Consider the following 12,430-nt stretch of genomic DNA (forward strand, 5'->3'; position numbering starts at 1 on the left):
GTGTGTGTCACTCACTCTTGGGTGTGAGGACTGCTGGTTTCTCCCCCAGGGGAGATGGATGGACACCCCCGTGTGGGTGGAGCCCGGGCCCCTGGGTTTGGTGTAAGAGGACCATCTCAGCATGACACAGGACAGATGCCCCGCACCCACCCCTCCCCGATCAGACCCGCTCCCCTGTCCAGGCCCCTCAGGTTGCTCTGGTGCTATTTCCAAGCCCTTCCTTGGAGTAACAGGGGTTACCCCTCATTGCCGTCCATGGAGTACTGTACCTTCTCTATCCTCAGCATCTGGTTCCCTTTGTTTTAATCCTCAGTGGTCTCTGTCCCAGGGGGCAGGGGATGCAGCCGTGGGAGGCCGGGACTGTGGCATCCAGCTCCGGCCACTGCCACCTTGATCTTCTGCTGGTTTCTCAGGAGCACATCCAAAACCAATGAGAACCAGTTTCTCTCCCTGCCATCTGAGAAAGCCGTCCAAGGCAATTTTTCTCCACCTTATTTCACTGCCTTCCTTCAAGCGTAAGTGAAGGCCTGATGCCACCACCCAGGTGATTCTCTCCTCATGGCTTCTGCTCCTTAACGGATCCATACTGGGGAAGCGGTGGTGAGGAGCAAGCAGGGTAGAGAAGCCCCCTCTGTCATTTAGGGTCCAGGCAGGGGACAGAAACCAGGTAGTTGTTTGAGATGGGAAATTCTAACAGAACGAATGCTTAGCTGGGACATGACTAAACACTAAGGGGTACAGGATACACAAAGCTGAGCTGTGGACCTTGTTGGAAACTCTGTGGCCCGTTGGCTGGCCCACAGAGATTGCTGGGTGTCACAAGGCACAGCCCACAAACAAGGACTCCCCCCACTGAGGTGGCAGGAGGACAGTTGGCAGGAAACTCCGAAGGCGGCAGTGGAACTGGGAACGGAGCTGGGGCTGCTGCAAGCTCACCGGGAGGCAGCCCACACGGGGTCAGGGGAAGATGCTGTCCGGGTGCCCGAGACTGGTGTGCAAGGGGCAGTGCTCTGGACTGAACTGTGTCCCCGCCTCTCATTCATATGTTGAAGCCCCACCTCCCACTGTGGCTGCCTACTGGATTAAGGAAGTAATGGAGGTGAAGAGAAGTCGTAAGTGTGGAACCTGATCTGACAGGATCAGCGTCTTTATGATATCACATACTAGAGATCTTGCTCCTTCCTCTCTGCCCTGTCACACAGCTAGAAGGTGTCCATCTGCAAGCCAAGAAGAGACCTGCCACCAGGGACCAGTTTAGTTTGCACCTTGATCTTGGACCTCCCACCTCCAGAGAGAGGAGAAATACATTTGTGGGGTTTAAGTCACTCAGTCGGTGGTATAGGGTTAGGCATCCACCTAACACAGGCAGAGCAACGCAGAGCACCCTGGAAACCCAGTGAAGGGTCCCAGAATTTGTCAAGAAACTTCAGTGGGATACCATGGAAACGCCCTCTGGTGAGTGCCTCTGGGGGTCCTGCACTTGAGAAGAGCACCACAGGAGCCAGGAGGAGACCAGGCTCCCAGGACCTGGGGGAGAGGTCCTCCTTCCTGCTTGTCCCTGCAGCGCCCTCTACCGACAAGGCTTAGCGCCATGCTCAGCGGCCCAAGGGACATGTTGGCAAGGTCCTACTCCAGTGTCAGAAACAGGGCGAGCTCGAATATATAGATTGACAACTGGCCTAGGACTCCTCTCTGAAAAAGAAATTGAGGAGAACTCCTAAGGGAAGAAGGGTAATGATACAGTTTTCTAGAGGAAAGAGAAATTGCATTTGTTTGTTAAGGGGGAAAGAAAAGCGTGGATATAAAATGGTTAGCCACAAGAGCACGTAGAGTTCCTATCAGAAAGCACTGATAGCAGAGCAGGGGAGGGGTTTGCCGTGCTTGAGGCTTGGTCTGAGAGGAGTGAGGCTATGCCAAAGAAGGCAGGGGCAGGAGGAACAGGTGCAGGGCCCAGGATGGCCACGGGCTAGTGAGAGCAGGCTCCGGGCACTGGGTGGGGGGGGGTCAGGGTGCAGTGTGGTGCCGTCTGAAGTGACCTAAGGGGAACGTATGGGCTGCTATTAACACTGTTTTACCTTGCCTCACGCCTTCCTCAACGTTCTCCCTTTCTTCACGTAGATCTGACTTTCTACCCCTAGCATTCTCCTTCTCTCTAAGGAACCTCTAACAATTTGTGCCAGGCAGGTGTATGTCACAGAATCCCTCCACTTCTCCTCTGAGAAAGTATTTATTTCGCATTCATTTTGTAGGACAATTACACAGGGTACAGAATTTATGATGGAGGATGTGCTCTCCAAACCCTTTACCTATCTCACGCTACCGTCTTCTGCTTGCACACCCTGAAGGGGAAGTGGGGGGAACAGCAGCTGCCCAAAGTCAAGGGGAAGCATGGGGCTGGCATCGAGCCAACGGGGCGGGGATGTGAACGCCAAAGGGAGCAGAGTCATCTGCTCTGAGGAAGAAAGCTGAGGAGAGTGGGGACGGCACTTGAGATGGAGGACAGGGCCCTGCAGGAAGCCAGGTGTACCTACTGTTGTGCCCCCAAACCTGGCCCTCCCCACACTCCACTGTGTTTGCCCCTTTACCGGTCTGTCTTCAGGGTGAGTAGGTCGTAGACCGAAGGGCAGAAAGCAGGTCTCTCTTACTGTATGTGTCAGCCTTGTATCCTCAGTACCTGTCATAGCAGGTCACAGATAGTAGTTGCTTAATGAATATTTGTTGAATGAATGAATGATGCAGAGGAAGAATTGTTCAACAGCGGACAGACCCGGGAGTGGGCTTGGGATTGTAGCAGGTACAGATGTCTGGTACAGGCCATGATCTGGAGAACGTGGTAAGGAGGCACTTTGGGTGACTATGTAGTCTACATCAAAATCTCTGCTAACGTACTGGGAAAACTGACAATATTTTCCCTTATCATAGAATATATATTTAATTTTCTCTAGGAGTGCCTTGTACTCTCGCTCATAGAAATGGAAATTAGAAACCTCACGTGGAAATAAACTATTAGTCATTACGGTTTCTGAGGAGAAACCTTGGGAGAGAGCAATAAATATCTGAACTTCCAGAGAACCATGCCGACTATCAGAAGGACAAGTTAGCAGAGAGTGCTCTGTGAGAGCAGAGGAGGGGAAAAGCCTGCACTGCATTTCTCTGAGTCCAAGCATCCGTGGGCTGAAAGATGCATTATTATGTCTCTACCACCAACAAGAGAGCTACAAATTAAGTTAGGATATAATATTTTCTTATCACTCAGCATTTTTATTTTACACGTAATGAAAGAGATGTTACGACTTTCTTAGGTATACATTTTTATCTTATATCACTCTTGTGTATAAACAAAACAGGAAAAGCATACACAAAATAAATGTATTTAAGGATTCCTAAAACAATGACAATTATTTTAGGAATGCTGCCTGGTCATCAGTGAATGTAAGACACGTCCTAATTTCAGAAAATCATACTAAAACATGTATATCTTAGGGACGCCTGGGTGGCGCAGCCGCTAGGCGACGGCCTTCGGCTCAGGTCATGGTCCCGGGGTCCTGGGATCGATCCCCGCTTCGGGATCCCTGCTCGGCGGGCAACCTGCTTCTCCCTCTCCCACTCCCCCTGCTTGTGTTCCCCACTCTGGCTGTGTCTCTCTCTGTCAAATAAATAAATAAAATCTTTTAAAAAAATGTGTATCTTAGAAATAATGCAATATGGTGTTACACTGTAAACTTATACAGGTCCCCTCTCATTATGTTTACCAGAAAGTAATAATGGGCTTTGAGCTAGTGTTCATCACCAAGTGTGCCGGCAGTGCTCCTGAGGTGAAGTTGAGCTTCACACCAGCACCCCCAGATGTGCAGGGCCTCCCCAGAGAGGAGCAGGTGTGCCCACGGCTGCCCCTGACAGCGGCCCACGTTCCAAGCCCCGTCTCTGGAAATGGTGTCGCCCCACCTGGCGCAGCCACTGCCTCTCCCCCAACCTCAGTGGTCTCTCTAGTAGACCCCCACAGTGCCCGAGGGCCCCTTCTCTTCCTGCCCGGGCCTCTTCTATAGGGTCCAGAGGGGAGATGTGACCAGGCGGTGCTGATCGCACAAGCCTGCGCTGCTCCCTCTTCGTCAGCCCTGGGGCTCACGCGATCTGGCTGCTTCATGGATGCTCTCCCTAGGATGTGGGTGTAGAGATGACTTAAATAAAGAAAAATTTAAAAATCAGTGTTTATCAAAGGATATCATATAAAACTTAAAAAAAAGGCAAGACGTGAACATCTTTGGTGGAGGACATTATTTTGTCTATTCCACTGATATATTCTGTTAAGATTTTCTTGAATGAAGTTTTACAAAATGTATTCTTATGATGCTGGATATAGTAAGTATTTGTTTTAAAACCAGCACTACTGTAAATAGTACAGGAATTGTAGCCTCGAAGGATGCCCACAAATGTTCTCACCCGGATACTAAACAAGTAGTTCCTACTGAAAAGAACAATGTGAAGCGTAAGAATAAAAGGAACTCATGCAGATTGAAATCCAGATCAAGTCTTGTTTAACTCAATGGGGGCCTTTAGATGCAGAAGATGACACGGTCAATATTCCATCTGCTCAGGAACCCACGTTGGCCCGCTCTGTTCCCCTTGGTACCGTGTTGAGCTCCTCAAGGCCTTCTTTCTCCCAGTGCTATCCAGTAGAATTCCAGGGCTTCGGCTGAGGATAACTGCAGGACCTCCTACCTGCTGGGGACGAAGTCCTGCCCAGGTGAGGAGAGAATGTTCCCTCTTCCCTTGCACAGCTGCAAGCTCTCCAGCTTGTTTTCTGCATCACAAACACTGTCCTGCCCACAGTTCTTTCTAACAAAGGGATCTGCAGAGACACCCAGAAAGAACACTTTCAAACACTTGAAAGGATGTTGCTGTGTCCTGAAAATTTCAACCGGGATCTTTATTTGTTTTTAATTCTTAAAAGATTATATTTATTTACTTGACAGAGAGAGAGCACAGTAGGCAGAACTGTAGGCAGAGGGAGAGGGAGAAGCAGGCTCCCCGCCGAGCAGAGAGCCCAATAAGGGGCTCCATCCAGGATCCGGGGACCGTGACCTGAGCCGAAGGCAGGTGCTCAACCGACTGAGCCACCCGGGCGTCCCTCAACCAGGATCTTTAAACATGGAACTCTGCATGGTAATCTTACTTATTAAAGTGTTCATGATGTGTGGCCTCCGTAACAATTTTTAAATAATCTTCCTGTCTCTGGCAATGTATAAAGTACTATGAGTTGTCTTGGCTAAGCAGAAGAGTTCAGTGTATTAAGTACAAGTGCTCAGAACGGACCGAAGCCCCTTTCAGCCTTAATTACCCCATCCCGACGACCACCCTATGAGGCGGTGATTTAGGGTCCCAGACCCAGTTCCAGGGTCTGCGGGGTTGCGCCACACGCATCACCAAGCAGGGTGTGCAGGACTTCCACTCAGTTCTGACATCTCTACGCAAAGGTAGCACAGGTCCCACTTGTTAAGGATTCAGACCCATGAGACTATCCTTCCCCTTCACCTCCGGCAGTCAGATGTCAATCCTAAGCCCCTGCTGTTCTGTGTTCCTGACCGATCCCAGGCAGATTGGGCGATCTGACCACCTCCTGCTTGGGTTCGATTAATGTGCCAGAACCACTCACAGAACTTGGGGAAGCACGTCTTTATAGTTACTGGTTTAACAAAGGATATAAAAGAGGATAAAAATCCAGAGCCAGAGGAAGAGATACAGAGGGCAAGGTACAGGAAGGTGAAAGGTCACAGCCCCCCAGGCCTCTCAGACTCACCACTCTCCCGAGTCTCCATATGTTTACCAGCCTGCAAGGGCTCTGAACCCAGTTCTTTAGGGGTGTTATGGAGGCTTCATTGCATCAGGGATTACTTAAATCATTGGCCATTGGAGATTGAGTCAACCCTCCAGTCCCTGACCTGTCCTTGGGAGTCAGAAGGAGAGAGTGAAAGGTCCCTCTAATCACATGGTTGGGCCTCCTGGCAATCAGCCCCCATCCTTAGGGGAGGTCCAAAAGTCACCTCTGAACGTAACAAGGTAAAAACACCTTTGTCCCTGTCAACACTTAGGAAATTCCCAGGGTGTGGGAGGCAGTCAGTGTGAAAGACCAAATATACATGAGGCCTATTTTCATCATTTGGATGACCAAATTTCTCTTTCTTATACATGCGAATCTCGCAGGTAGGTAACGTTATTCTTCTCATTGAAAGTCATGAAACTGTTGATCATTCTTTCTGCTGGCCCTCTGAGTCTGGGCCCTAGGCCTCCCATCCTCGCTTGATCAGGGTACCCTGTGGGGCGTCTTTCTAACTTTGGTTTCTGGCCCTTCGTAGGCTTGGTGTTCTTCTCATCCACTTAAATTCCTTGTAACAGAGAAAAGGGAGGACTCCCAGGCCTCTCCAAAGCCTGGTCACACGGGGCTATTAGAGGAGGGGGACCGTGTCATGTCTTCTGTAAACCAGGTCACTTCTGAGAGGGAAAGGGCTTCTCACTACTAACAAAGTTGGCACAATAGGCCTCAACGAACACAGTCTCTGGAATCCGGGACCCAGCGACTCACGGGAGATTCGGGAGATCTCTTCAAGGCCTGCAGATGTGATACCACCATGGCAACATCTTTCTTTGGCAGGAGACACAAGGGAAATAGCTGCCTGTCCCTACTGTTTATTGTTCTAAGCTTGGCCCTCAGGGAGCTGAGTGTCCCTTCCAGAAAGAGAGACTACGTGACAGAAGAAAACAAGAGACCATGCCTTGCTTGCCCGAGTCCCTGGGAGGAGTTCCTCGTGGGTTTGGAAAGTATCCTCGCACTCTCTCTGCAATGTGTCTGTCAAAGAAGGGAATGACTGGAATGCTGTCTGAAAGTGGGGAAGGCTTTCCAGCATGGAATGGCTCCAAGGGAGTAAAAGAATTGTCACAGGCTGGGGTCACTGGCCCAGGATTTCTGCCCTGGGGAGCCTGGGAGGAGTGGTATGGGCATCACATGGCCTCCTCTGGGAAGCAGCCCCCCAAGCTCCCTGTCACCACTGGCTCTGGAGGGTTGACACCTGCCCTTCTCCCCACGTGTCTACTCCTAGGTCAAAGGGAGCCAAAGCAGCTCAGGGTCCCAGACTGGGCAGAATTCAGTGACCCCACCTTTCCCAGGGAATGATCTGTGTGGGGAATGTCCAAACGGTGCTCAGCATTGGCCTGGAGAAGAACCTCAGGGACAGAGGGATCCTTTGACAGTTGTCTGCCCTACACCTCTCATCTCATTGTACCTACAGGAATTCAAATAAGACCCAGACCCAGAAAGAGGCATCACTCCTAGTGCTGGCAGGCTCCAACCGAAGACAATGATTCCCTCCTACGAGTGCAATCCTTGCCTGATTGGCTTCATACTGGGCAGCCTCCCCTTTGCAATGTCCTACCCATAACTCCTGTAGTCTTGTAACAAATCAGAAGTCGGCCTCCTGCTTCTGCTCTGGGTTCCTGGTGGAGCACGAGTCCCACCTCCTTGTGGCTACTACTTAGCTTCTTCCAACCCCTGGGCCATCCACTCTCCATGATTTGCTTGCATCAGCCCTGGTGGTTCTGTCTGGTATCTGAAATGCCTGCTCATTTTTCTTCCCTCCAGGATGCACCCCAGGCAACACTTTGAGCCTGTCCTCCGACGGCTGGGTCCCCTGTCCCCAGGGACAGAGACCACTGAGGAGCAAAACAAAGGGAATCAGACACTGAGGACAGAGAAGGTAATAGGACCCCACGGACGGCAGTGAGAGGTAACCCTGTTACCCCATGGAAGGGCTTGGCAATAGCACCAGAGCACCCTGAGGGCCCTGGACATGGGAGCGGGTCTGATCGGGGAGGGGTGGGTGTGGGGCGTCTCTCCTGTGTCTTGCTGACATCGTCCACCTACACCACACCCAAGGGCCCGGGCTCCACCCACACGGGGGTGTCCATCCATCTCTCCTGGGGGACAAACAAGCAGTCCTCACACCCAAGAGTGAGTAACACACACTTTTCAACAGTCAATCTCTTCAAGCATTTAATAGACATCTATTAGGTGCCCTCCACCAGCCTCCGGGGACAGAGAACTCAGTGACTGGGTGTCCCTACCCTCAGGGGACTCACAGCCCATTTCCCGAGGGCGAACAAAGAGGAAGCTCAGTACTTGTCAGGCAGGCCAGAGGGTCGGAAGTGGTTGGGGTCTTTACCACTCCGGCCCCATAAGTTGGCAGCCTGGTCAGCCTTCGAGTCCTCCACTCCGTGGCCGCTGTCTCCAAACTTCAAAAGGTCTGTGACTCTCTGAGAATTCTCTCTGGCATCACTGGAACGGAGGAAAGCAGGTAAGAGATTAATCAGGGGCTGATGAACAACACCTCCACCCTTCCCATCTCTCCTCTTTCCAAGAAATTAATGAAACTCTAAGAGGCCAAGTTTAGAGATGCTAAACCCCTGATCATTTCTGGGTACAGCCCAACTCAGCCTGGCGTATCTCCTTGTGCTGGGTAACCAGCATCCATGGGGGAGAGTGGAAATCACAGCTAGGCATGCTCAGCTCACCCATACCTCCATCCCCAGGGGCTATGTTACCTGATCACTTTAGCAGCCCAGGCACCCCCAGGGCCCCTTTTTGCAGCGTCATAGTTCCCCCGGGCATGGAAGTATTTGTCGGAATTTTTGTAATTGGCTTCTCTCATGTCAGAGTAAGCTCTCATCATGTCTCTAGTCCCTGGAAAGGAAAGAAAATAAAAGTGATTATCTCTTGGCAAAATAGAGAACAGTTTTCCTCCCAATGATTTTAAGATTTCAGCCTTTTGACACAAACGTTTGAGATTATACTGGCTGAGATAAATATTCCTTTACTTTTCACTCCCCTGGGTTAATGTTAGGAGAATCACACCGGGTGCAAGTTTTATTCTCTTTGATTCCATTCTAAGTACTGTTGCTACTTGGTTTTCGGCTGTGTGTGATGTGTATGAACAAGAGTTGGGATGGTCTTTAAGGGATGCTTCGTTGTGCAGTGAACCTCTACCTGGAAAGGGCAGGGAACCCTCTGACTGGGGCGTGAGGACAAAGGCAAGTCTGAGGGAGGCTGCTGACCCAGAGGGCTCCCAACCTAGACAAGGGGAGAAAGTCAGCGCTGTGGGCAGCGTGAAGACATCTCAGTTCTGTGTACATCCGAATGTCTGGGGCATACGTGGCACCAGGAGACTGTCAGAACTCACTTATCAGGTGATAAAGTTGAATTCCCCCAAGAGACCTTCACAGAAACGGGGTCATCAAAAGCAGAAAAAGGGCAACTACCGCCAGCTCTAAAGTTCAGTGTTCTCCCCAGGGAATTGAAGAGTGTTGCCTTCCACACAGGGGTTATGCAGACAAACTGAGAAAATACACATGTAACTTCTAGAAGTTTGCAGGTGCTCACGATGCTATGACTTCTCTGGGCCTTAGGAAGGCTGCGACAAAAACAGTAAAGGGACTAAGCTAGAGGAAAATCAGAGTTACGGATTGAAGGAATCTGATCAGGCTACAATAAAATGAAGACTTTCAAAAAGTAGCTTAAGAAGCAAAAGAGAAAAATCTACTGTCGAGTTGTAATCATAATTTATGTAACACCCATGCGATGCCTTCTCTTCATTTTATGCATTTATTCTTTCCAGTGTTCAGAAAGATCACTTTGTTGAGCAGTACGACATTATTACTGTACTTGCTCCCTCCAAGTTACAGATTTAAACAGATGCCTGGAGGCCCCTTGCTTAGGAAGTCCTTCCAAAATGCCTGACGTACTGGTCACCTGTGGGGGCAAAACTGGAGGCAGTGGTTCCCAAGCCTGAGTGGGCACAAAAAGCCACTGGGGTGCTTGGTTGAAGCCAGATTTCAGGCTCAGCCCTGAAATGCTGATTCAGCAGAGGGGGAGTGTGTGCACCCGGCATCTGCCTTTCACAAAGCACCCCAAACCCCGGGTGATTCTCATGCACGCGGTCCTAGAACAACCCTTTGAAAAACCTTGACCTAAAGATGGAAACACATTTGTAGCGGTGCCTGTGAGAATTTAGAAAGGATTGACAGCAAACTCTTAAAACAGTAATCAGTGACTCTCACAGACAAAGAAAAAGGAAAAGACAAGAAAAAGAAAAATGATTTTGTGAAATATACAAATCTTGCCACTGAGTCTGACTACCGAGGCGCGTGTCTCTTGCTCTCCTGCCCAGGCAGGTCTCAGGCCCGCAGAACCACCATCATGGCATCCTTGTGCCATTTACTGCGGGGAGAGGAGCTCTGCAGAGTGGCCTTCCGCCTCTCCCACAGCCTGACTATCTGCCATTTGCTCAGATAAACAAGAGGGTTGTGTGTTCCCAAACCCGCAGTCGGCCATGCGCTCTCTGCTCTGGGAGGCAGGACAGTCCCGTCCTAGCAAGGTCTGGGGAGCTCCACCACGGGGGTAAACCCTGCTCTGCTTAGGACCTTGTCAGACTCTTCATCTCTTTGGGCCTCAGGTTCTCTGTTAAGGGATGATGGTGCCTACATTGCAGGATTACAGATTAAAACCTGAGGATGAAAACCACTTCATTCATCCATGTAAAGCTCTTAGAACAGTGCCTAGCACGGGCCAAGCTCCCTTAATCTTGGAGGGGATGACTAAGTGCGCAATTTGAGGCACCCCTTCGTGGCTGCCTAAGACCCAGCCATGAGCTGGCCCTGACATCCCACTAGGCGGCACTCGAGTCCCACTTATAAGTAGGGAGCAGGCACCCTGGACCCCACATGTATCTCTTCCTGCTCCTACTGCAAGTTGAGGCCCAAACCTTATGTGACCTCCAGCCTGGGGACCCCAAGGAAGAGTGCGCTGCCACCCAGAAAAGCCAGGGGTGGAGGGATAAGACACCGGTGGTTTCGGGGGAAAAGCCACACGTAGTAAGTAAGCCCTAGAGACCTAAGGCACAGTATGATGAGCACCAAACCATATTGTATTATAGTGATCAAATGTGCTATAGCCTAGATCTTAAGTATTTCAATGACTAAAAGGAAATGGAAATTATGTAACATGACAGAGGTGCTAATTATAACTACAATGGCAATCGGGTTGAACATATAAATGCATCAAATTAACATGACTTACACCTTAAATATATATGATGTTATATGTCAGATATAGTTCAGTTAAAAAACAAATAAAATAGAAACCCTGGGAGACTGCTATCTTGAACACCATGCTTTTATGCGTCCCACTTGCGGCCTTTGCGCTGTGTGGATGTGGCCTCTGCTCTGGGGAATCCTGGAGGGAGGCCAGGGGCAGCCTCCCCCTGACCCCCATGCTTTGGGCCTTACCTTGACCAGCTTCCCTGAGGAAGGTTAACCACCTTTGGCTGCTGACGCCCAGGACCAGGGAGCCCAAGAGGATGCCCAGGAAAAGCTTCATCCTGCTGCAGAGTCAAAGAGATACACAAAGATGATAGGTGTTTAGTTTTGGTTTGGATTGGTTTTTTCGCGGCGTAACGTTGACTCGTTCTTGTATTCCAAAACTAAGCCCCACTCATTGTATCTCTATCTATTGATCTACACACACACACACACACACACACACACATCTGTGTACATATACACTCCTGTATGTACATATATGGGTATGTGTGTGTATGTAGAAAGAAGTAGACAGTGCGTATACATATATTAGGCAGGTGATACGTAGATACATAGACAGAATTCCAGAGGGTCCACGTCTCCATTTCCACCTGCGTCATTGGAATCCCAGTACGAGAGACTGCACTGCGCTTCTAATATAAACCACTTTCCCTTTCAGTCATCACCTGTGAGCCCTGACGCCCACTGTACAGAAAGCTTCCAAAGAGGCATCTGGGCATTTTGTGACCATATACCAGTCTGTCAAATGAGATGAGTGAAACAGTGCACAACCCTTGGCAGAATGCCTGCTCTCCCCATCCCTGAACTCTCCCCGAGGAAGTGCACGACTAAATCCCAGTCCCAGAAAGTATTCACATCTGCTGAATCCTAATTGTCAGGCTAGGAGATGCAGGAAGGAAGCAGAGAGCTGGGACACAGCACAGGAATGCCGTGGGCAACGGGAGTCCGCAAAGAGAAATAGTGTTGGAAAGTTCTAGTACCTCACCTTTGGCTGTTGCTTCCCAAGGAGGCTCCTGGTGAAGCTGAGCTGCCCGCCCTTCCTGCCTGCGAGGGGTGCCCACAGTATATATACTGACGCTTTGCTAGGGGAATGACAGGGAAGCCAGGTTTGAAGGAAAACACTGAGATTTGGGAAATTCCCCCTTGGCCAGAACACAGCATCCAGAACATCAGGCTGTTTCTTCGCGCCCATCTAATTTCCCAGGTTGTGCAATCTGGCAGCTTCTGGGAATGTAGCAAACGTGGGCTTTTCTGCCTGTTTTCAGTCTCGCTCTTGGTGAGGAAA

The 12,430-nt window shown here is 50.1% G+C and overlaps 1 protein-coding gene across 1 annotated transcript; it reads right to left on the minus strand.

The window, feature by feature from the left end:
• Nucleotides 1-8,023: 8,023 nt before the first annotated feature.
• Nucleotides 8,024-12,202, minus strand: LOC113933893 (serum amyloid A protein-like). Its single transcript, XM_035723090.1, has 4 exons — nt 12,131-12,202; nt 11,332-11,426; nt 8,593-8,731; nt 8,024-8,326 (listed from the first exon to the last, which is right to left on the minus strand). Exons 2-4 carry the CDS (start codon nt 11,420-11,422, stop codon nt 8,164-8,166), a joined length of 393 nt encoding a protein of 130 aa, XP_035578983.1. The 5' UTR covers nt 11,423-11,426; nt 12,131-12,202; the 3' UTR covers nt 8,024-8,163.
• Nucleotides 12,203-12,430: the final 228 nt, after the last annotated feature.

The sequence above is a fragment of the Zalophus californianus genome, chromosome 11 (assembly GCF_009762305.2).
Source record: "Zalophus californianus isolate mZalCal1 chromosome 11, mZalCal1.pri.v2, whole genome shotgun sequence".
NCBI lineage: Eukaryota > Metazoa > Chordata > Mammalia > Carnivora > Otariidae > Zalophus > Zalophus californianus.

Coding starts and splice junctions, on each gene's coding strand:
- LOC113933893 (XM_035723090.1), bottom strand. CDS start 11,422: ATGAAGCTTTTCCTGGGCATCCTCTTGGGCTCCCTGGTCCTGGGCGTC. Junction 8,732..11,331: donor CCTCAGGGAAGCTGGTCAAG/GTAAGGCCCAAA, acceptor TTTCCTTTCCAG/GGACTAGAGACATGATGAGA. Junction 8,327..8,592: donor TGGGCTGCTAAAGTGATCAG/GTAACATAGCCC, acceptor CCTCCGTTCCAG/TGATGCCAGAGAGAATTCTC.